Source organism: Lampetra planeri, unplaced genomic scaffold (assembly GCF_965212315.1).
Source record: "Lampetra planeri unplaced genomic scaffold, kcLamPlan1.2.h2 scaffold_825, whole genome shotgun sequence".
In the NCBI taxonomy this organism is placed as follows: Eukaryota; Metazoa; Chordata; class Hyperoartia; order Petromyzontiformes; family Petromyzontidae; genus Lampetra; species Lampetra planeri.
Genome location: NW_027615647.1, coordinates 11774 through 37731, shown reverse-complemented (window position 1 = coordinate 37731; position 25958 = coordinate 11774). Strand labels below are relative to the sequence as shown.

Sequence of the window (25958 nt, the reverse complement as noted above, 5' to 3'; positions counted from 1 at the left end):
GACACGGAGACTCAGTGACACGGAGACTCAGTGACACGGAGACTCAGTGACACAGAGACTCAGTGACACGGAGACTCAGTGATACGGAGACTCAGTGACACGGAGACTCAGTGACACGGAGACTCAGTGACACGGAGACTCAGTGACACAGAGACTCAGTGACACGGAGACTCAGTGACACGGAGACTCAGTGACACGGAGACTCAGTGACACGGAGACTCAGTGACACAGAGACTCAGTGACACGGAGACTCAGTGAAACGGAGACTCAGTGACACGGAGACACAGTGACACGGAGACTCAGTGACACGGAGACTCAGGACACGGAGACTCAGTGACACGGAGACTCAGTGACACAGAGACTCAGTGACACGGAGGACTCAGTGATACGGAGACTCAGTGACACGGAGACACAGTGACACGGAGACTCAGTGACACGAGAGACTCAGTGACACGGAGACTCAGTGATACGGAGACTCAGTGACACGGAGACTCAGTGACACGGAGACTCAGTGACACGGAGACACAGTGACCACGGAGACTCAGTGACACGGAGACTCAGTGACACAGGAGACTCAGTGACACGGAGACTCAGTGATACGGAGACTCAGTGACACGGAGACTCAGTGACACGGAGACTCAGTGACACGGAGACACAGTGACACGGAGACTCAGTGACACGGAGACTCAGTGACACGGAGACTCAGTGACACAGAGACTCAGTGACACGGAGACTCAGTGATACGGGACTCAGTGACACGGAGACTCGGTGACACGGAGACACGGAGACACGGAGACTCAGTGACACGGAGACTCAGTGACACGGAGACTCAGTGACACGGAGACTCAGTGACACGGAGACTCGGTGACACGGAGACACGGAGACACGGAGACTCAGTGACACGGAGACTCAGTGACACGGAGACTCAGTGACACGGAGACTCAGTGACCACGGAGACTCAGTGACACGGAGACTCAGTGACACGGAGACTCAGTGACACGGAGACTCAGTGACACGGAGACTCAGTGACACGGAGGACACGGAGACACGGAGACTCAGTGACACGGAGACTCAGTGACACGGAGACTCAGTGACACGGAGACACGGAGACACGGAGACTCAGTGACACGGAGACTCAGTGACACGGAGACTCAGTGACACGGAGACTCAGGAGACACGGAGACTCAGTGACACGGAGACTCAGTGACACGGAGACTCAGTGACACGGAGACACAGTGACACGGAGGACTCAGTGACACGGAGACTCGGAGACACGGAGACTCAGTGACACGGAGACTCAGTGACACGGAGACTCAGTGACACGGAGACTCAGTGACACGGAGAACTCAGTGACACGGAGACACGGAGGACACGGAGACTCAGTGACACGGAGACTCAGTGACACGGAGACTCAGAGACACGGAGACTCAGTGACACGGAGACTCAGTGACACGGAGGACTCAGTGACACGGGAAGACTCAGTGACACGGAGACTCAGTGACACGGAGACTCGGTGACACGGAGCTCGGTGACACGGGACACGGAGACACGGAGACTCAGTGACACGGAGACTCAGTGACACGGAGACACGGAGACCCGGAGACTCAGTGACACGGAGACCTCAGTGACACGGAGACTCAGTGACACGGAGACACGGAGACACGGAGACTCAGTGACACGGAGACTCAGTGACACGGAGACTCAGTGACACGGAGACTCAGTGACACGGAGACTCAGTGACACGGAGACTCAGTGACACGGAGACTCAGTGACACGGGAGACTCAGTGACACGGAGACTCAGTGACATGGAGACTCAGTGACACGGAGACTCAGTGACACGGAGACTCAGTGACACGGAGACTCAGTGACACGGAGACTCAGTGACACGGAGACTCAGTGACACGGAGACTCAGTGACACGGAGACTCAGTGACACGGAGACTCAGTGACACGGAGACTCAGTGACACGGAGACTCAGTGACACGGAGACTCAGTGACACGGAGACTCAGTGACACGGAGACTCAGTGACACGGAGACTCAGTGACACGGAGACTCAGTGACACGGAGACTCAGTGACACGGAGACTCAGTGACACGGAGACTCAGTGACACGGAGACTCAGTGACACGGAGACTCAGTGACACGGAGACTCAGTGACACGGAGACTCAGTGACACGGAGACACGGAGACTCAGTGACACGGAGACTCAGTGACACGGAGACTCAGTGACACGGAGACTCAGTGACACGGAGACTCAGTGACACGGAGACTCAGTGACACGGAGACTCAGTGACACGGAGACTCAGTGACACGGAGACTCAGTGACACGGAGACTCAGTGACACGGAGACTCAGTGACACGGAGACTCAGTGACATGGAGACTCAGTGACATGGAGACTCAGTGACACGGAGACTCAGTGACACGGAGACTCAGTGACACGGGGACTCAGTGACACGGAGACTCAGTGACACGGAGACTCAGTGACACGGAGACTCAGTGACACGGAGACTCAGTGACACGGAGACTCAGTGACACGGAGACTCAGTGACACGGAGACACGGGGACACGGAGACTCAGTGACACGGAGACACAGTGACACGGAGACACAGTGACACGGAGACTCAGTGACACGGAGACTCAGTGACACGGAGACACGGGGACACGGAGACTCAGTGACACGGAGACTCAGTGACACGGAGACACGGGGACACGGAGACTCGGCGAGGGCGGGCACGAGCGTTGTGCGTAACGAACGCCGCCACTGCCACCACCACCCCCCACCCAGCAGCAGCAGCAGGCGAAGGCGCTCTCCTCGGTGCTGGGGAACAACAACCTGCAGTTCTCCGGGATGAACATCACCCTCACCGTGTCCACCAGCTGCCTCACCCTCACCACGCCCGACACCAAGCAGGTCCGCACACACACCACCCCCCCCACACCACGGGGGGGGGGGGGGGGCGGTCGCTTAGTGACGCGTTGTTTGTTGAGGATCGCCGTCACGTGCTCACCGCCGCAGTGCGTTGCGGCCGCCCTTGCAGTGCCGAGTTTGTAGTTTTTTGACCGGATTGTGACGGTTCGTGTGCCGCAGATCATCGCCAGCCACCACATGCAGGTCCATCTCCTTCGCGTCCGGAGGGGACCCGGTGAGCCCCCCACTCCGAGCCCCCCCACTCCGAGCCCCCCACTCCGTGCCCACTTGTCTGTGTGCCTGCTGCTCGCTACAAGTCTGGTACAGGGCAACGCGGGGATCTGTGTTGCGTGCCATGTCACCCTTCGTGGTGCTCGCAGATTGATGAAAGTTACACCAGGGGGGGGGCTCTGTGTGTGTTGTGTAGGACACGACAGACTATGTGGCCTACGTGGCAAAGGATCCTGTGAACCTGAGAGTGAGGGTCCCCTCCCCCACCCCCTACCCCCCTCACCCCCTCACCCCGCACCCACCACCCCTCACCCCCCACCCACCACCCCTCAACCCTCACCCTCACCCACTCACCCACCACCCCTCACCCTCACCCCTCACCCCGCACCACCCACCCCCCTCACCCCTCACCCCTCACCACTCACCCACCACCCCTCACCCCGCACCCCTCACCCTGCACCCCTCACCCCTCACCCTGCACCGCCCACCACCCCTCACCACTCACCCACCACCCCTCACCACTCACCCCTCACCCACCACCCCTCAACCCTCACCACTCACCCCTCACCCCCCCACCTCTCACCCACCCACCCCCTCACCCACCACCCTCACCCTGCACCCTCACCCCTCACCCCTCACCACTCACCCCCCTCACCCACCACCTCTCACCCACCACCCTCCACCCACCACCCCTCAACCCTCACCCACCCCTCACCCCTCACCCACCACCCCTCACCCCTCACCCTCACCCCCACCCCTCACCCCCTCACCCCTCACCCCTCACCCCTCACCCCTCACCCACCACCCCTCACCCCTCACCCCACCACCCCTCACCCTCACCCCTCACCCACCACCCCCACCACCTCCCGCACCCCTCACCCACCACCCCTCACCCACCACCCCTCACCCCTCACCCACCACTCCTCACCCCTCACCCCTCACCCCACCACCCTCACCCCTCACCCACCCCACCCCTCACCCACCACCCCTCACCCCTCACCCACCACTCCTCACCCCTCACCCACCACCCCTCACCCACCACCCCTCACCCCTCACCCCTCACCCACCAACCCTCACCCCGCACCCCCTCACCCCTCACCCCCCACCCATCACCCCTCACCACTCACCCCTCACCCCCCACCTCTCACCCACCACCCCTCACCCCTCACCCACCACCCCTCACCCACCACCCCTCACCCCCACCACCCCTCACCCCTCACCCACCACTCCTCACCCCTCACCCCACCACCCCTCACCCCTCACCCCGCACCCCTCACCCACCACCCCTCCACCCACCACCCCCTCACCCCCTCACCCACCACTCCTCACCCCTCACCCCTCACCCACCACCCCTCACCCACCACCCACCCACCCCTCACCCCCTCCACCCCACCACCCCCCTCACCCCCTCACCCACCACTCCTCACCCCTCACCCACCACCCCTCACCCACCACCCCTCACCCCTCACCCACCAACCCTCACCCCGCACCCCTCACCCCTCACCCCCCACCCATCACCCTCACCACTCACCCCTCACCCCCCACCTCTCACCCCACCACCCCTCACCCCTCACCCACCACCCCTCACCCACCACCCCTCACCCACCACCCCCCTCACCCCTCACCCACCACTCCTCACCCCTCACCCACCACCCCCTCACCCCTCACCCCGCACCCCTCACCCACCACCCCTCACCCACCACTCCTCACCCCCTCACCCTTACCCCTCACCCCTCACCCACCACCCCTCACCCCTCACCCACCACCCCTCACCCCCGCACCCCTCACCCACCACCCCGCACCCACCACCCACCACCCCCCACCCCGCACCCCTCACCCCCACACCCCTCACCGTGTGTCCCCGTGCCCCCCCCCCCCCCCCGCCGTGCCCCCTAGCGTGCCACATCGTGGAGTGTGGGGACGGCCTGGCTCAGGATGTGATCAGCACCATTGGGCAGGCGTTTGAGCTGCGCTTCAAGCAGTACCTCAAGAACCCCCCCAAGCTGATCGCGCCCCACGACCGGTGGGGGCACCCCACCCACACACCACACCCACACGTACCCCCACACCTACACCCACCCCCCACACCGCACCCACACACCGCACCCCACACCGCACCCCACACGCACCACCACACACACCCCCACACGCATCACCACACGCACCCCCCACACCGCGCCCCCACCCCACACCACACCCACACACCACACCCCCACACCCCCACACGCACCCCACACACCGCACACGCACCCCACACCCCCACACGCACACCCCCACACCGCACCCCACACCCACACCCCCACCCCACCCCACACCACACCCCACACGCACCCCACACCCACACCCCCACCCCACACCACACCTCACACCCCTACCCCATACCACACCCCCACACCACACACGCACCCCCACGTACCGCCGCACCCCCCACACCGCACCCCCACACGCACAGCAGACCACACGCACCCCTACACCACACCCCCACTCCCACACCGCACCCCCACACGCACCACTGCACCCCCACACGCACCACCGCACCCCCACACCCCCAGGCGCACCGTGTGGGGAGCTGTGGTGGTGTAGTGGTGAGCACACTGCGCTACAAACACGAGTTGGATTCCCGCTCGTGCCTAACACTAGTGACTTATTATCTGAACCGGTCTTGGGCCTCCTCTAGGTCGACTCAGCCTCAATGAGTACCTGGTGCGGCGTCTAAACACATCGCCACTGGGGGAGACAAAGGCGGCCGGGCGTGGTGCTGGCCGCCCACCCCCTCGTGTGCCGCGCCGGCCTTCAAAGGTGCTCGCTTACGGCACTTGCCCCGACCGTCCGTCGAGGCTACACGGGGCTCCTTTGTCTTTGTGTGCGCGCCCCCGCGCAGGATGCTGAGCCTGGAGGGCTCGGCGTGGGACGAGGAGGAGGAGGAGGAGGAGATGGACGAGGTGGAGGAGGAGGCGGAGGAGGAGAAGCACCAATACTACAACCACGTCCCCGGGAAGCAGCTCCCACCTGGCGGGCGCACACAGGTGGGGAGGAGGGAGGGGCGGGGGGGGCGGGCCCCCCACTCCGTGTCGCACTGTTGGAGGCGTCAGTTGAACCTCATGGCGGAACCCCGGGGTCCCATAAGCCCCCCGGCTCTCTCGTGAACTGCGTCGTGACGTCATTCTGTGTCCGTCGAAGGCGAACGACGCGGCCATCTGTCCCTCTCGACGAGCTCCACGCGATGCGCCAATCAAAGTTTCAAAGTTTTGTTTCTTGTGCTCATTCGTCCTCGCCGCTGCCGCCGCTGCGGTCGGACGACGCGACAACGGGACAATCCGCGCCGGGCGGGTCGCGGCGTTGGTGCGTGCGGTGGGTGGGAGAGAGTCGCCAAAAATCAATTGATTACGATTTTGAGTTCCGTTTATTTGGGACCCCGGGGTCCCCCCGCCATAAGTTTCAGTTCACAGTGTAGTGGTGGTGATAGCCGGTGGGGCTGTGTGGTGGTGGTGGGGCTGACATCCGTGCGTGTGTGAGCGTGTGGCGTGCGCGTTGTGGGGGAGCGCTAGTGCAGCGGTTAGCGCGCTGCGCTGTAAACCCGGCGACCCGGGTAAAATTCCAGCTCACGGTCAACAGCGGCGACGATCATCTGAACCGATCGTGGGCCTCCCCATGGTCGACTCGGCCTCAAAGAGTACCTGGTGCCGTGTGTAAACATCGCTGGGGGGTAATGGTGGTGGCCACCCCCCACCCCCTCGTGTGCCGTGCCGGCCTTCATAGGTCCTGCTACTCGCTAACAGCACTTGCCCCAACAGTTTGTCAAGGCTATGGGGGGGGGAATCTTTGTCTTTGTGTTTCTGTGTGTTGCCGCAGGCTGCGGGCGGCGGGGAGGAAGCAGGCCCCAGGCCGGGCTCCGACGCGCGGGGGGGCGACTTGAAGAGGGCCCCGCACGGATACACAGGTGGGGGGGGTGGGGGGGTGGGGGGGGTGTGGGGGGGGGGGGTGGGAGGGGGGGTGGGGGGGTCCCCAACCACGCCGGCTTTACCGGGCCCTCGCCGGCACCGCCCGGCTCCCGGCATAGGTCGCGACCCGTGTGTGCCCGTGTCTCCGCGAGTGTGTGTTTGCGCGAGTGTGTTGGTCCGTGTGTGTCCGTGTGTCCGTGTGTGTCCGTGTGTCCGTGTGTCCGTGTGTGTCCGTGTGTCCGTTTGTGCGTATGTTGGCCACCCACCTGCTTCGTGCGCCGTGCCAGCCTTCATAGGTGCTCGCTAACAGCACTTGCCCCAGCGGTCCGTTGAGGTTATACCGGGAATCTTTGTCTTTGCTGTGCGTGGGGGTGAGCGGTCGCATGCCGTTTAGCGCTCCGCTGTGGCCAAGTCGCTTCTGATCAAGACCCCAGTGGCTCTTAGCAGGTAAAATAAAACAAATTATAGTTATTCAGGGCGAGCGCCTGGAGCAGCAGAAGCAGCAGCAGCAGCAGCAGCTTCCTAGCGTTGTGCTACGCAAGGAAGCCGCTCGTCATCCCGCTGGGTGCTGCGGAGGAGAGAGGGGTGGGGGGGGAGCGTGGGGGGAGCTGCGAGTCCCCGGCTGTGCTCGTGGCGGCTTTACAACGCCCGCTAAAGATGAACATCAGTGGCGGGACCACGGGCTGATGAGTCGGATGCCTTCTGTGCCTCCGTGTCACGGTGGGGTGGGGGGGGGGGTACGGCTCGCAGGGGGGGACGTCGCGGGGTGGGTCGGGGGTCGGGTGTCAGGGGGGGGGTGTCGCTGTTGGGGGTCTCACGGGCCCCCCCCCACCACGCATGTTGCAGGAGCGGTGGGGGAGCACACGTACGTGAACACCCACGTGCCGTGCGCGGCGAGGGGGGCCACGCAGCCCCCCCACAGAGACGCCTTCGACATGAGTGAGCAACGACCGCCGGCGCTCGCCCACTCGCTCGCCCACACGCTCACCCACTCGCTCGCCCACTCGCTCGCCCCACTCGCTCGCCCACTCGCTCACCCACTCGCTCACCCACTCGCTCACCCACTCGCTCACCCACTCGCTCACCCCACACGCTCGCCCACTCGCTCACCCACTCGCTCGCCCACTCGCTCGCCCACCTCGCTCGCCCACTCGCTCGCCCACTCGCTCGCCCACCTCGCTCACCCACTCGCTCACCCACTCGCTCACCCACTCGCTCACCCACTCGCTCACCCACACGCTCGCCCCACTCGCTCGCCCACTCGCTCGCCCACTCGCTCGCCCACTCGCTCGCCCACTCGCTCGCCCACTCGCTCGCCCACTCGCTCACCCACTCGCTCACCCACTCGCTCACCCACTCGCTCACCCACTCGCTCACCCACTCGCTCGCCCACACGCTCACCCACTCGCTCACCCACTCGCTCACCCCACTCGCTCACCCACTCGCTCACCCACTCGCTCACCCACTCGCTCACCCACTCGCTCGCCCACTCGCTCGCCCACTCGCTCGCCCACTCGCTCGCCCACTCGCTCACCCACTCGCTCGCCCACTCGCTCACCCACTCGCTCACCCACTCGCTCACCCACTCGCTCACCCACTCGCTCACCCACTCGCTCACCCACTCGCTCGGCCACACGCTCACCCACACGCTCACCCTCGCAGACCCACTTTCACCCACACGCTCACCCTCGCATACCCACACGCTCACCCACACGCTCATCCTCACCCACACGCTCACCCTTGCATATCCACTGTCACCCACAAGCTCACCCACACGCTCACCCACATGCTCACCCACACGCTCACCCACACGCTCACCCACACGCTCACCCTCGCATATCCACTGTCACCCACACGCTCACCCACACGCTCACCCACACGCTCACCCACACGCTCACCTTCGCATATCCACTGTCACCCACACGCTCACCCACACGCTCACCCACACGCTCACCCACACGCTCACCTTCGCATATCCACTGTCACCCACACGCTCACCCACACGCTCACCCTCAGTGGTGGTGATGCCCCCCGACCCCAGGGCCGTTTGAGGACGCGCTGAAGCAGCAGGGGGTCTCTCCCCCCCTCCCCGACGGGGGCTCCCCCACGCCCCCCGGCTCCTCCCCCCCGCCCCCTCCCCCCCCCCGCCACCGCCGCCGCCTCCATGGAGGAAGCTCTGCGGCGGGAGCGCTGGTACCACGGCAAGATGAGCCGGCACGACGCGGAGCAGCTGCTGCAGGCACGCTCACCCGCACTCACCCGCTCGCTCACTCACTCACTCACTCGCACGCACACTCACCCACACGCGTACTCACCCACTCACTCACCCACACACTTACCCACACACACGCTCACCCCGCACGCGTACTCACCCACTCACTCACCCACACACTTACCCACACACTCGCACACACACTGACCCACCCACCCACTCACTCGCACACTCACCCTCTTACTCACACACACGCGTACTCACCCACTCACTCACACACACGCTCACCCACACGCGTACTCACCCACTCACTCACACACACGCTCACCCACACTCACCCGCCAGCTCACCCACACACTCACCCACACGCACACTCACCCACTCACTCACACACACGCTCACCCACTCACTCACTCGCACACACGCTCACCCACTCACTCGCACGCATACTCACCCGCCTGCTCACACACGTACTCACTCACTCGCACACTCACTCACTCGCACGCGTACTCACCCGCCAGCTCACTCACACACACACTCACTCACTCACCTGCACACTCACGCGCGTACTCACCCACTCACTCGCACGCACACTCACCCACTCACTCACCCACTCACTCACACACACGCTCACCCGCACGCACACTCACCCACCAGCTCACCCACACACACGCTCACCCGCACACGTACTCACCCGCCTGCTCACCCACACACTCACCGACTCACACACACACTCACCCACTCACACACACGCTCACCCACACACTCACCCACTCACACACACACTCACCCACACACTCGCACACTCACACACTCACCCGCACGCGTATTCACCCACTCACTCGCACACACACTCACCCACACGCGTACTCACCCACTCACTCACACACATGCGTACTCACCCACTCACTCACACACACGCTCACCCACATGCGTACTCACCCACTCACACACACGCTCACCCACACGCGTACTCACCCACTCACTCACACACACGCTCACCCACACGCGTACTCACCCACTCACTCATTCACCCACTCACTCACACGCGTACTCACCCACTCACTCACCCACACACCCGCACGCGTACTCACCCGCCTGCTCACCCACACACTCACCCACACACTCGCACGCGTACTCACCCACACACCCACCTGCTCACCCACCCACCCACACACCCGCGTACTCACCCACTCACACACACACTCACCCACACACTCGCACACACACTCACCCGCCTGCTCATCCACCCACCCACTCACTCGCACACTCACACACACACTCACTCACACACTCACCCGCACGCGTACTCACCCGCCAGCTCACTCACCCACCCACACACTCACTCGCACGCACGCACACAGTCGCGCACACTCACTCGCGCACACACACTCGCACACACTCATCCACCCGCACTAACCCACACTCACACCCACACACTCACACCCATCCACACACTTACACCCATCCACACTCACACTCACCCGCACACTCACCCACCCACACTCACTCACCCACACACTCACTCACCCACCCCCTGACCCACACAAGGGGTTCAGTGTAACAGAATCAGATTTTTCTTTAACGAGGTCTTACTCGTGGTGGTGACGAGGTGGTGGTGGTGGTTGTGGTAATGACGGTGGTGGTTGTGGTAATGACGGTGGTGGTCGTGGTAATGACGGTGGTGGTCGTGGTAATGACGGTGGTGGTCGTGGTAATGACGGTGGTGGTCGTGGTAATGACGGTGGTGGTCGTGGTAATGACGGTGGTGGTTGCGGTAATGACGGTGGTGGTCGTGGTAATGACGGTGGTGGTCGCGGTAATGACGGTGGTGGTCGCGGTAATGACGGTGGTGGTTGCGGTAATGACGGTGGTGGTTGTGGTAATGACGGTGGTGGTTGCGGTAATGACGGTGGTGGTCGTGGTAATGACGGTGGTGGTCGCGGTAATGACGGTGGTGGTCGTGGTAATGACGGTGGTGGTCGTGGTAATGACGGTGGTGGTCGTGGTAATGACGGTGGTGGTCGTGGTAATGACGGTGGTGGTCACGGTAATGACGGTGGTGGTCGTGGTAATGACGGTGGTGGTCATGGTGATGACGGTGGTGGTCGTGGTAATGACGGTGGTGGTCGTGGTAATGACGGTGGTGGTCGTGGTAATGACGGTGGTGGTCGTGGTAATGACGGTGGTGGTCGTGGTAATGACGGTGGTGGTCGTGGTAATGACGGTGGTGGTCGTGGTAATGACGGTGGTGGTCGTGGTAATGAAGGTGGTGGTCGTGGTAATGACGGTGGTGGTCGTGGTAATGACGGTGGTGGTTGTGGTAATGACGGTGGTGGTCGTGGTAATGACGGTGGTGGTCGTGGTAATGACGGTGGTGGTCGTGGTAATGACGGTGGTGGTCGTGGTAATGACGGTGGTGGTCGTGGTAATGACGGTGGTGGTCGTGGTAATGACGGTGGTGGTCGTGGTAATGACGGTGGTGGTCGTGGTAATGACGGTGGTGGTCGTGGTAATGACGGTGGTGGTCGTGGTAATGACGGTGGTGGTCGTGGTAATGACGGTGGTGGTCGTGGTAATGACGGTGGTGGTCGCGGTAATGACGGTGGTGGTCGTGGTAATGACGGTGGTGGTCGTGGTAATGACGGTGGTGGTTGCGGTAATGACGGTGGTGGTTGCGGTAATGACGGTGGTGGTCGTGGTAATGACGGTGGTGGTCGTGGTAATGACGGTGGTGGTCGTGGTAATGACGGTGGTGGTCGTGGTAATGACGGTGGTGGTCGCGGTAATGACGGTGGTGGTCGTGGTAATGACGGTGGTGGTCGTGGTAATGACGGTGGTGGTCGTGGTAATGACGGTGGTGGTCGTGGTAATGACGGTGGTGGTCGTGGTAATGACGGTGGTGGTCGTGGTAATGACGGTGGTGGTCGTGGTAATGACGGTGGTGGTTGTGGTAATGACGGTGGTGGTCGCGGTAATGACGGTGGTGGTCGCGGTAATGACGGTGGTGGTCGCGGTAATGACGGTGGTGGTCGCGGTAATGACGGTGGTGGTCGCGGTAATGACGGTGGTGGTCGCGGTAATGACGGTGGTGGTCGCGGTAATGACGGTGGTGGTCGCGGTAATGACGGTGGTGGTCGTGGTAATGACGGTGGTGGTCGTGGTAATGACGGTGGTGGTCGTGGTAATGACGGTGGTGGTCGTGGTAATGACGGTGGTGGTCGTGGTAATGACGGTGGTGGTCGTGGTAATGACGGTGGTGGTCGTGGTAATGACGGTGGTGGTCGTGGTAATGACGGTGGTGGTCGTGGTGGTTGCAGGAGGATGGCGACTTCCTGGTGAGGGAGTCGATGACGAGCCGCGGCCAGTACGTCCTCACGGGGCTGCAGCAGCAGCACGGCAAGCACCTGCTGCTCGTCGACCCCCACGGAGTGGTGACTCACACGCTCGCTCACACGCTCGCTCACCCGCACAAATGCTCACCCACTCGCTCACCCACACGCCCACCCGCTCGCTCACCCACTCGCTCACCCGCTCGCTCACCCCGCTCGCTCACCCGCTCACTCACCCGCATAAACGCTCACCCGCACCAACGTTCACCCGTATGCTCACCTGCTCGCTCACCCGCACGCTCACCCGCTCGCTCACCCGCACCAACGCTCACCCGCTCGCTCACCCGCACCAACGCTCACCCCGCTCGCTCACCCGCTCGCTCACCCGCACGCTCACCCACACAAACGCTCACCCTCACAAACGCACACCCGCTCGCTCACCCGCACGCTCACCCGCTCGCTCACCCGCAACGCTCACCCGCTCGCTCACCCGCACGCTCACCCGCTCGCTCACCCGCCACAAACGCTCACCCGCACAAACGCTCACCCGCACAAACGCTCACACTCACCCGCTCGCTCACACTCACCCGCTCGCTCACTCCGCACAAATTGTGCGGGTGAGCGTTTGTGCGGCACAAACGCTCACCCGGACAGGACAAACGCTCATCTATTGCCCCCCCCCCCCCACCAGCTCTCCCATGTGCACACTCCCGCCCACTCAACAACCTGAACGCTGTCCCACCTGAACACTCATTCACCTTCCTGGTCGCCCACTCCGACCCCCCCCTGTTGACCCCCCCCCCCCCCCCCCCCCGCTGTGTGCGAGCGCAGGTGCGCACCAAGGACCGCCGCTTCGACAGCGTCAGCCACCTGATTGGCTATCACCGTGACAACCAGCTGCCAATCATTTCAGCCGGGAGCGAGCTGTCTCTGAAACAGCCGGTGGAGCGCCAGACGTGACGGTGTCGCTCGCCCGCCGTGCAGCGCAGTCACACGTGACCAGCAGTCACGTGACCAGCAGTCACACGTGACCAGCACACTCACACGTGACCAGCAGTCACACACGTGACCAGCACTCGCGTGACCAGCACACACGTGACCAGCACTCACACGTGACCAGCACTCACGTGACCAGCGCAGTCACACGTGACCAGCACACACGTGACCAGCACTCACGTGACCATCACCATCACTCACAATTGACTGACTAGCCCACTCATGTGACCATCACCATCACTCACACGTGATTGACTGACCATCACTCTCACGTGACCACTCACACGTGACCAGCACACTCACGTGACTGATTAGCGCACTCACGTGACCATCACTCACACGTGACCAGCACACTCATGTGACTGATTAGCACACTCACGTGACCATCACTCACACGTGACCATCACTCACGTGACTGACTAGCACACTCACGTGACCAGCACTCACACGTGACCAGCACACTCATGTGACTGACTAGCACACTCACGTGACCATCACTCACGTGACCATCACTCACGTGACCATCACTCACGTGACCATCACTCACGTGACCATCACTCACGTGACCATCACTCACGTGACCATCACTCACGTGACCAGCACTCACGTGACCATCACTCACGTGACTGACTAGCACACTCACGTGACCATCACTCACACAATTACACACACACACGTGTAACAATTAGTCACACGTGACCAGCGCACTCACGTGACCATCACTCACACAATTACACACACACACGTGTAACAATTAGTCACACGTGACCAGCACACTCACGTGACCAGCACTCACGTGACCATCACTCACGTGACTGACTAGCACACTCACGTGACCATCACTCACACAATTACACACACACACGTGTAACAATTAGTCACACGTGACCAGCACACTCACGTGACCAGCACTCACGTGACCATCACTCACGTGACTGACTAGCACACTCACGTGACCATCACTCACACAATTACACACACACACGTGTAACAATTAGTCACACGTGACCAGCACACTCACGTGACCAGCACTCACGTGACCATCACTCACGTGACTGATTAGCGCACTCACGTGACCATCACTCACACAATTACACACACACACGTGTAACAATTAGTCACACGTGACCAGCACTCACGTGACCAGCACTCACGTGACCATCACCATCACTCACACGTGACTGACTAGCACACTGACGTGACCATCACTCACACAATTACACACACACACGTGTAACAATTAGTCACACGTGACCACCGCTGTCATACGAGTGACGGCCACTCACACATCTGACTGCCACGCTGATACGCGGACTCCACACGAGTGTAAGGATTGGTCACACGCGACTACCTCTTACGTGACGTGTTTAACGACGTTGACATGCGACTACACACGCACGTGTGTCGTGCTGTCGCCACAATTACACATGTTAAGACTCGCGCACACACACGTGTTGTGCGAGGCTGTGGCTACTACTGCACACACGTACGTGTCGCTGAAACTGCCACACACATGACACTAACTGCTACACACACGCACATGTAATGCTGTTACTGCTACACACACACGCGTGTGCGAGGCTGTATATACAAGTGACACTAACTACACACGCGACCATGTAAATACACGCGTGTGACTCTTTAACCGTGCACCGTCACGCGCATCGTCTAAACCATCACCCCAGATTGAGCACAAGCGTTCCCAGCCTTCAGGAGACGCCAGGGGGGGTGGTGTGTGTGCCACGCGGCTTTTGCAAGTCCTTTGGGAGTGAAACACGTGGGTTTCCGTGGGTCTCTGAAGGCCTCTAACAGAGTTGCAGCGGTTCCCAAACCGTGGGGGTCGCGGGAGATTATCACGGGCAGAGGGTCGCGGGAACAGTGAAAGTACATGTTTTTTTATTTTTAAATTAATGACAATACATCTCTCGTTACTGACAAAGTGAACGAGATTACTCCATGCACGTGGTTGTGCTGCTGCTGCTGCTGCTGGTATGGTTGGTGTGGTTTGGTGTGTTAACCGCAGTGCTTCGCAACCTCTCCTGCGCCACGTGCTCAAACTCTCCAACTCCGCTGCATCTCCACACAACTAAAGCAACACGGCTGTCGAGAATGGTGGGGGATGCTTTGCAGGCGAGAGAGAATTCATGATCCCTCCCTTCCGCTGATCTCCTGCAGAGCAACAAAGCCAAGTGGGGCTACCAGCAACCAGGGCAGGCATTTGCCCAACTGCATGAGCGTGTATATCTGTGGGGAGCGGTGGTGCAGCGGTTAGCGCGCTGCGCGACAAACTTGGCGACCCGAATTCGATTCCCGCTCACGGCCAACATCAGAGACGATTATCTGATCCGGACCTGGGCCTCACCTAGATCGACTCAGCCTCAAATGAGTACCTGGTGCAGTGCGTAAAAAACATCGCCGCTGGGGAGACAAAGGCGGCCGGGCGTGGTGTTGGCCACATACGTGTCACAATATGTGTGTGGCCACCCAGTGTTCGGTTCCCTCTCAGGGCCAACACCCGTGACGGTTATCTGAACCGTTCCTGGTCCTCCCCTAGGTCGACTAAGCCTCAAATGAACACCTGGTGCGGTGTGTAAAAATCATCACTACTGGGGAGACAAAGGCGGTCGGGCATGGAGCTGGCCACCCATCCCCTGTAGCGTGCCAGCCTTCATCGGTGCCGGCTAACGGCACTTCCTCCAACATTCTGTTGAGGCTACACGGGGGTTTGTCCATGTCTCTGCATCTGTTCCTGCCCAACCGCGCACCCACCCTAACAACCTTCACAAACAGGGCCGCTTCCTCTGACACACGCGGTGCTCGGGGTGATGTTCACAATGGGGAGGGGGGGGGGGGGGTTCGCTGTTATTGGACAAGGGTTGGGGAGTTGGCGCGCGTGCATCCTCCACACGTCACCAGCAGGCACCACCGCCGATCACCCACGCAGCCGATCACCCACGCAGCCGATCACCCACGCAGCCGATCACCCACGCAGCCGATCACCCACGCAGCCGATCACCCACGCAGCCGATCACCCACAGCGCCTCACTGGGCATGGAACTCTGGCTACTCGGTGGGTGGCGGGGGGGGGTCTTGAGCGGGGCGCGTTTGGGAACCCCTGTGGTGAGACGGCCGCAGATTCGGGGGTTACGAGGGGGGCAGCAAGTGCCCCCCTGCTCCCGCTCGCTAGTAATGGACCGCGGCGCGCGCATGTCAATAAGGAGACCGTGCGGACTCGCCGCCAACTCGCCGCGTCCCCCCCGTCACCCCCCGTCACCCCCCCAGGACGCACGGCCTGCGGGGAGGGGGGGGCTCTGCCAAACCCATGGTGCCCCCAACTCGCTCGCAAACCTAACGTTGCCGCCGCCCCCCCCCCCACGCCGCCTCCTCCCCCCGCCGCCTCCTCTCTTTGTAACCTCCTGTTTATTTATTAAATGTATTTTCTGGAAGCTTTCGAGTGGCCTGCGTCGTTGTCTGCTGCGTTGTTGCCTGCTGCGTCGTCGCCCGCTGCGCTGTTCTCTGCGTCGTTGTCCGCGCCGGCCGACGGCTCGCTAGAAGGTGACGACACGGGGGGCCCTGACGGCCCGAGGGGCTTTGGCGGCCGCGGCCGCGGCCGCAGCTTCGGCCTCCAGGGCCGGGTCGGCGTCGGCGCTGCCGCCCCCCTCCCACACGGTGAGCGTCAGCGCCGACGCGGCGCCACCTGCACGCGGAGGCACGGAGATGTGACCGACCTGGGGGCGGCGGTGACACGGAGATCGACAAAAGGGACAGAGACGGTGGTGGAGGTGGACGTTGTTGGGATGGTGGAGGAGACGTCGACAAAAGGGACAGAGACGGTGGTGGAGGTGGACGTTGTTGGGATGGTGGAGGAGACGGACGATGGAACGGGTAGAGACGGTGGTGCCAGACGGGGGGGGTGGAGATAGAAACGGTGGAAGAGGTGGACGCACGGCCGTCACGAGGAGACGAGTGGAGGAGGTGGTGGCGCAAGGAGACACAAACACGGGGGGGAGGTGGCTCCGGCTTCACTCACCGCGCTTCGCCAGGGGGCAGTCCTTGTGGAAGTGCTCCACAGAACCGCACTCCCGGCAGCCACCGCCTACAGACACGGGGTCACGGTGAGCGGGTGGGGTCGTGGGGTCACGGTGAGCGGGTGGGGTCGTGGGGTCAGGGTGAGCGGGTGGGGTCGTGGTAAGCAGGTGGGGTCGCGGGGTCAGGGTGAGCGGGTGGGGTCATGGGGTCATGGTGAGCGGGTGAGGTCGTGGGGTCACGGTGAGCGGGTGGGGTCGTGGTGAGCAGGTGGGGTCGCGGGGTCAGGGTGAGCGGGTGGGGTCGTGGGGTCACGGTGAGCGGGCGGGGTCACGGTGAGCGGGTGGGGTCGTGGGGTCACGTGAGCGGGTGGGGTCGCGGGGTCAGGGTGAGCGGGTGGGGTCGTGGGGTCACGGTGAGCGGGTGGGGTCATGGGGTCACGGTGAGCGGGTGGGGTCGTGGTGAGCAGGTGGGGTCGCGGGGTCAGGGTGAGCGGGTGGGGTCACGGTGAGCGAGTGGGGTCATGGGGTCAGGGTGAGCGGGTGGGGTCGTGGGGTCACGGTGAGCGGGGGGGTCGTGGGGTCACGGTGAGCGGGTGGGGTCGCGGCGAGCAGGTGGGGCGGTGGTAATGGTTGTGTTGGGGAGTGGTGATGGCGAGTGTGGTTGTGGAATGGTGAAGTGGCAGTCCTGGCAGTGAGCGGAGGTGGTGGTGAGCATGGTGTCGACGTGCATGGCGGCCGAATGTAGTGTTGGTGAGCGGTGCGGTGAGCGGACCGGTGAGCGGAGCGGTGAGCGGAGCGGTGAGCGGTGCGGTGAGCGGTGCGGTGAGCGGAGTGGTGAGCGGTGTGGTGACCGGAGTGGTGAGCGGAGTGGTGAGCGGTGTGGTGAGCGGTGTGGTGAGCGGTGTGGTGAGCGGTGTGGTCAGGGCCTCACCTGTTGCGTAGAGGCCCCTGGGGTTGTCCGGGCACGAGCGAGAGAGGTGACCCATCTCTCCGCAGATGAAACACTTGGCGAAGGGCAGCTCCCCTGTGCGCACACCGCAACACTCGCCCGTCACTCGCCCGTCACTCGACACAACAGCGAGTGTGGTGGTTCGAGAGTGGTGTGTGCCGAGTGTGCGCGGTGGGTTGCGAGTGGGTGGTTCGTGCGGGTTGGTGGGTGCCTGGCGTGGGCGAGTGCGGTCGGTGAGTGGTCGGTGAGCGGTCGGTGAGTGGTCGGTACGATTGGCGCGAGAGTGGGTGGCGAGCGTGGCGAGTACCGGCGAGGGCGTCTATCCGAGCTCTGCAGGCCCCCAGCTCGTGCTCCGTGGAGCCGCAGCGGAAGCAAATGCCGGCACCGGACTCGGGGTCGCGTGGGCAGTCGGCCACGCCGTGGCCTGGCTCCCGGCACTGGAAACACACCTGGGGCACCGCACACCATGCGCACACCGACTCTCAACCACGTCCTCAACCACAACGCACTTTTAATCACGTCCTCAACCGCAACGCATTCTCACCACGCTCTCACCAGAACCACACTCTTGCCGACGCCGCACTCACGCACTCACTCACGCACTCACTCACTCACGCACTCACGCACGCACTCACTCACACACTCACGGACTCACTCACTCACTCACGCACTCACGCACGCACTCACGCACGCACTCACTCACACACTCACGGACTCACGCACTCACTCACTCACGCACTCACTCACGCACTCACGCACTCACTCACGCACTCACTCACGCACTCACTCACGCACTCACTCACGCACTCACTCACGCACTCACTCACTCACGCACTCACTCACTCACGCACTCACTCACTCACGCACTCACTCACTCACGCACTCACTCACGCACTCACTCACTCACGCACTCACTCACGCACTCACTCACTCACGCACTCACTCACTCACGCACTCACTCACGCACTCACTCACGCACTCACTCACGCACTCACTCACTCACGCACTCACTCACGCACTCACGCACTCACTCACGCACTCACGCACTCACTCACGCACTCACTCACGCACTCACTCACGCACTCACTCACGCACTCACTCACGCACTCACTCACGCACTCACGCACTCACTCACTCACGCACTCACGCACGCACTCACTCACTCACGCACTCACTCACGCACTCACTCACGCACTCACTCACTCACTCACTCACGCACTCACTCACTCACTCACGCACTCACTCACGCACTCACTCACGCACTCACGCACGCACGCACTCACTCACTCACGCACTCACTCACGCACGCACTCACTCACTCACGCACTCACTCACGCACGCACTCACTCACGCACTCACTCACGCACTCACTCACTCACGCACTCACGCACGCACTCACTCACTCACGCACTCACTCACGCACTCACTCACTCACGCACTCACTCACGCACTCACTCACTCACGCACTCACTCACGCACTCACTCACTCACGCACTCACGCACGCACTCACTCACTCACGCACTCACTCACGCACTCACTCACGCACTCACTCACTCACTCACGCACTCACTCACTCACTCACGCACTCACTCACGCACTCACTCACGCACTCACGCACGCACGCACTCACTCACTCACGCACTCACTCACTCACGCACTCACTCACGCACGCACTCACTCACGCACGCACTCACTCACGCACGCACTCACTCACGCACGCACTCACTCACGCACGCACTCACTCACGCACTCACGCACTCACGCACTCACGCACTCACGCACGCACTCACTCACGCACTCACTCACGCACTCACTCACGCACTCACTCATGCACTCACGCACTCACCCACGCACTCACCCACGCACTCACCCACGCACTCACCCACGCACTCACGCACTCACCCACGCACTCACCCACGCACTCACGCACTCACTCACGCACTCACTCACTCACACACTCACTCACACTCACGCACTCACTCACGCACTCACTCACGCACTCACTCACGCACTCACTCACGCACTCACGCACTCACTCACTCACGCACTCACTCACGCACTCACGCACGCACGCACGCACTCACGCACGCACGCACGCACTCACTCACGCACGCACTCACGCACGCACGCACTCACTCACGCACGCACTCACGCACTCACTCACGCACTCACGCACGCACTCACGCACTCACGCACGCACGCACTCACGCACTCACTCACGCACTCACGCACTCACTCACGCACTCACTCACGCACTCACTCACGCACTCACTCACGCACTCACTCACGCACTCACTCACGCACTCACGCACTCACTCACGCACTCACGCACGCACTCACTCACGCACTCACTCACGCACTCACTCACGCACTCACTCACACACACACTCACTCACGCACTCACTCACTCACTCAGTCACGCACTCACGCACACACTCACGCACACACTCACGCACTCACGCACTCACTCACGCACTCACTCACGCACTCACTCACGCACTCACTCACGCACTCACTCACGCACTATCTCACGCACGCACTCACTCACGCACTCACGCACGCACTCACGCACTCACTCACACACTCACTCACACACTCAGTCACTCACTCACGCACTCACGCACTCACTCACGCACTCACTCACGCACTCACTCACTCACGCACACACTCACTCACTCACACACTCACTCACTCACGCACTCACACACTCACACACTCATTCACTCACTCACGCACTCACACACTCACTCACTCACACACTCACACACTCACACACTCACTCACGCACTCACTCACACACTCACTCACACACCGGATGAGAACCCGCGCCACCACCGCACTCTCACTTCGCGCCACACCCTCGCCCCCTGGGACCCCCCCCCCCCACCGTGGCCGCACCCTGGGACCCCCCCCCCCCCACCCCCGCCGTGGCCCACCATGTTCCCCAGCTTCTTGTGCTGCCTCCGCAGTCTCCGCTCCTCGCGCCGCCGCTCCCTCTTCCCCGCGGTGGCGGCGTCCACCCCGGCGCCGTCGCCCGCTCCCCCCGCCCTTGCCGCGCGCTGCGCCGCCAGGAACCCGTTCACGTCCGGGTCCTCGTACTTTGCCTTCTTTGCCTTTTTCCGCGTCTCCTGGTTCTGTTCCCGCGTCTCCTGGTTCTGTTCCCGCGTCTCCTGGTTCTGTTCCTGCTGCTGCACCTCCCACGGAGTGGCGTCTCCCGGCCGCTTCCTGTGCGCGTTGTTAGCGCGCGCCCAGCGCGTCATGGCCCCCCCCGCTCCTCCGACACCACCTACAGGGCGACAACAACCACCACATGGTTCATACACCCACCACACCCACCACAACCACCACAACCACCACCACCACGGGCTTCATACACCCACCACAACCACCACCACATGATTTCGATTTAAAGCTTTCGTGACTGCAGGGATTCATCTTCTTGGTTCTTTCGGTAAAGTCACGTAGAAGGGAAGTAATAATAAAAATAAAACATAATAAAATAATTCTCACGACGTTTCCCTTCTACGTGACTTTACCGAAAGAACCAAGAAGATACACCACCACATGGTTCAGAAACCGACCACAACCACCACAACGAACAACCACCACCACGGGTCTCATAAACCCACCACAACCATCACCTACAGGGCGAAAACCACCACCACCACCACGGTGTTAACACAACCGCTGTTAGCCACTAAGTGGTGAAGTCACCCCGGTGATTGTGCCGTGAGGTGTCAAAGGCCCTCTGGCAGGCGGTCACGGAACTGACCCTGGTGGTGCAATGGGTTGACTGATGGAGATGACCGACAGATTCACCACCAGCTGTGCTCGCACTGTGCCACCTTTCTGCGTTTTATCCGCCCGGCGCTCCGCTCGTTGTTGTGAGTGTCGCTCCTCCGCCCTCCGTTGTTGCTGGAGGGCGACTGCCTCCAACTGCCCAGTAGCGTCCTTCACGAGCCTCCTCCACGGAGGCCGATCTTGACACTGCTGGTGCCGGTCATCAGCAAGTCCACTCAGCTGCACATCCTTCTGTACCATATTACTCCATCTCTTCTCCTGCCTGTGCGGTGCCCATTTAGCCCTCTCGATCCGGCCAAAACAGAAGCTGCTTGGGCATGCGGTGGCTGGGCATGCGGGCTACGTGACCAAGCCAACGCAGCCTCGCCTGCCGGAGGAGCTCACTTGATGGGACTGTCCAGATCTTTCAATGATCTGTGAGCTGCTCACACAAACCAGCCCGGTTAAACCCAGGATTGGTTTGTAGGCAGGCCTGTCTGAATGTTTATAACCGGCGCAGATGTTCTTTGAGAGGGCTCCACGTTTTCACAAGAATGAGGAGCCATAACCGTGACTGGGAAGACCCGAAGCTTCACACGGAGCGACAAACCACACGGAGCGACAAGCCAAACTTAGCTTCCACACAGCGTTACGAAGCTGATGAGAGTGAGACCTCCTGCTGCCAAACCGGATCTGGGTCGTGAGCACACTGCCCACACTGCTGCAGCAGTAGGGCTGAACGATGAATCGATTTCAAATAAAAATTTGAAACAATGCGATTAGCAAATCGCAAAGGCTGCGATTTTTGGCGATTTCAAAAGTCCTGTTACTTTGTTATTGGAATTGTTTTATTTGTTATTAGAACTTTATTCATTTAACTCAACAATTGTTTTATGTTTGATTGTTCTACTTCAATTAAAACATTTTTATAAATACATGTTGGAAGCAATTCATATCATTTAAGTTCTCATCCTTGCATTAGAATTTTTCGAGCAGTTAATATTTTGATGGTACAGTATCATGTAGTAATGCTCCATCACACGTTTTAAAATCTATTACACAGTGAATATGGAACTGAAGCTCGACTTTAAAAAATGTAATCGCAAATCAAATCGCAAAATCTGTCGGTAAAATCGCAACTAGATATTTCCCCCAAATCGTTCAGCCTTCTTCTGCAGCACCCTCTCAACAAGCTGCGTCATCGCTCACGGGAAGTGGAGGGAGGGAAAACGACGAGGCGAAGCCCTTGGTGTTTGTGGGGCTGATGGAGAGGAGGCCCCATCTCTTCGTAGCGCGGTCACGGATCAGCAACAACAACTCCAACTCACACCATTGGAACCTCATTTGCCAGTAAAAAAAACATGGTAATTGTTTTTTTACCCTTTAATCTGGCAAAAAAACTGACACCTTTTTTACGAGGAGTCATGTTTGCATTGACCACAATACCTGCAGTCGGAATGCAAAGAAAAAACACACCTCTGATAATGTATGCACTGTCCTTGAAGTTGATTGGTCCACACCCGAGACAGCTTTCCTTAGAGCCTAGTCTCACATGGTGTTGGACCAGATGACGCCAAAAGGCGCACAACTCAAAGACAATGCACCATCAGAGTATGAGAGCTCGGGGTAAGCGTTTACACCATTGGAACCTCATTTGCCAGTAAAAAAAACATAATTGGGGTTTTACCCTTTAATCTGGCAACAAAACTGACACCTTTGCACACATTATCAGAGTTATGTTTTTTGTTTGCATTATGACTGCGGGTATTGTGGTCTATGCAAACATGACTCCTCGTAAAAAAGGTGGCAGTTTTGTTGCCAGATAAAAGGGTAAAAAAACTATTATCAATTATCAACAACTCCAACTCTTTGGTTTTTTCGGTTAAGTCACAAAAAAACACAAAGAGTATGGGCCCTTGCAGTCACGAAAACTTCAACTCCAACGCCAGCTATTACCAGTTTAACACCTACTAAGTCGGCTTTCGCGACCAATATAATCCACAATAAAGGTGTTTTTGGGTTAGGGGCCGTCCATAAATGACGTCACGCGATTTTGGACGATTTTTGACCCCCCCCAAAATAAAACATGCTTCAAATCGCTTTAGACTATTGTCATTGTAGTGCGTATTTAATGTGGCGCTGCACTCTGATGTTGTAAGAGAAAACATGTATTAAAAAGTCTATTTAATTAATTAGAACGTGTTGTCTATATTTATTTAAAGTTGCGCTTTTTGATGTGACGTCACATTTCTCCCCCCCCTAGGTGCGTGACGTCATTTATGGACGGCCCCTTAGATCGCGTATGTGTCGTTAAACCCGCCACCACCTTATACAGCTAATTAGTAAGGTTCGTCACGTAAACAGAACATGCCGATTGTCATGCACAGAACAAGATCGTTGACCAACAGGGGGCCATTCCTCAGAGGTCGCAACCGGGTACCCGATACCCGTACCCTACCCGATACCCGGCTACTCGTACCCGGCCGGGTACGAGTAGCCGTGAGTCACTGGTGAGTAACCGTTTGTCACTCATTTCGGGTAGGGCACGGGTAGGGCACGGGTAGGGTACGGGTACACATTTGCGACCCTGGTGCGGCCGGGTACGGGTAAGGAATCAAAACGCGTTTGCGACCTCTGCCATTCCTTGAACGCAGCCTGGGTGGGCATCGATCATCGTCCCGCTTTGAAGCCCCATACCGGTTGGAACTTCCACCCGCACACAACCACCACGAACCACGAGGCCTCATACACCCACAGGGCGGCAAAACCACAACCACCAAAGCTACAGGGAATATTCTTAGGTTTTTTCGGTAAAGTCACGTAGGTAAAAAATTTAAATTTATAAAAGTAAAATCACGACGTTTATTTTTATTTTATTAATTTTAATTTTTTACCTACGTGACTTTACCGAAAAAACCTAAGAATATGAATCATTGCAGTCACGAAAGCTTCAAATCTAGAGCTACAGGGAACACCACCAACCACCCCACCACCACCACCACGGCACCACCACCAGCACGGCACCACCACCACCACCGGGTCTCTCACCTCGCAGTGTTCTCACGCCGCGAGTGGCCTCTCTCCCTACTTCTTACTCCTCGACGTTTCGCTCCGATCTCTCCTCTCTCTTCTCTCCTCTCGCTCGCTCCCCTATCCGCCCTCTCCTCCACACGTGGGCAGTGGAGGAACTGACGTGATGGGAGGCCTCGTGACGTGTTATGAGACTCGCGTGGCGGCGGCCATGTTGGGTAGGGGTGACCCTCCCCCTCCTCTCGCGTGGCGGCCATGTTGGGTAGGGGTGACCCTCCCCCTCCTCTCGCGTGGCGGACATGTTGGGTAGGGGTGACCCTCCCACCACTCACACACACACCCCCCCCCATCCGCCATCCTCTCCCGCCCGCGACTCTTGCAGGACGACCCCCCCGGGCCTCGCGCTTGAACCTTGACCGGCGGCCATGTTGGGTAGGGGAAGTGCGTGACGTCATCACGACTTGACGCGCGCGCGCGGATGGCGTCACGCGACTGCGGGGAAACTTCCTCCCGTTGGCCACGCCCACTACCCAGGTAGCCCCGCCCCCG

The 25958-nt window shown here is 60.4% G+C and overlaps 2 protein-coding genes across 3 annotated transcripts; one reads left to right on the top strand and one right to left on the bottom strand.

Annotated features, from left to right (window-relative positions):
* Window positions 1–2765: 2765 nt before the first annotated feature.
* LOC144742033 (SHC-transforming protein 1-like) lies at window positions 2766–17059 on the top strand (the record flags this gene model as incomplete). Its single annotated transcript, XM_078624531.1, is given in 12 exon segments — window positions 2766–2912; window positions 3090–3113; window positions 3115–3144; window positions 3337–3388; window positions 5037–5163; window positions 6022–6166; window positions 6993–7080; window positions 7928–8020; window positions 9123–9217; window positions 9219–9320; window positions 12614–12727; window positions 13457–17059. Coding segments are annotated over 12 exon segments (1146 nt in total), but the record flags the coding sequence as incomplete, so codon positions are not given.
* Window positions 15496–25562, bottom strand: LOC144742032 (zinc finger CCHC domain-containing protein 9-like). Of its 2 annotated transcripts, none has more exons than XM_078624528.1 (6): window positions 25428–25562; window positions 21536–21885; window positions 18906–19047; window positions 18581–18673; window positions 17652–17717; window positions 15496–17318 (listed from the first exon to the last, which is right to left on the bottom strand). In XM_078624528.1, the coding sequence occupies exons 2-6, from the start codon at window positions 21857–21859 to the stop codon at window positions 17170–17172; spliced, it is 774 nt and encodes a 257-aa protein (XP_078480654.1). In that variant the 5' UTR covers window positions 21860–21885; window positions 25428–25562; the 3' UTR covers window positions 15496–17169. The 2 variants fall into 2 exon arrangements, with proteins under 2 accessions (XP_078480654.1, XP_078480656.1); XM_078624530.1 differs by lacking the exon at window positions 25428–25562 and adding an exon at window positions 22372–23740.
* Between the last annotated feature and the right edge of the window lie 396 nt (window positions 25563–25958).

What these genes read in the sequence shown, in the direction of transcription:
- LOC144742032 (XM_078624528.1), bottom strand. Translation starts at nt 21,859, where the DNA reads ATGACGCGCTGGGCGCGCGCTAACAACGCGCACAGGAAGCGGCCGGGA. An exon ending in ACAAGAAGCTGGGGAACATG is followed by an intron (nt 19,048 to 21,535) that starts GTGGGCCACGGC and finishes GCGGTGCCCCAG; the next exon opens with GTGTGTTTCCAGTGCCGGGA. An exon ending in CAGGGGCCTCTACGCAACAG is followed by an intron (nt 17,718 to 18,580) that starts GTGAGGCCCTGA and finishes CCGTGTCTGTAG; the next exon opens with GCGGTGGCTGCCGGGAGTGC.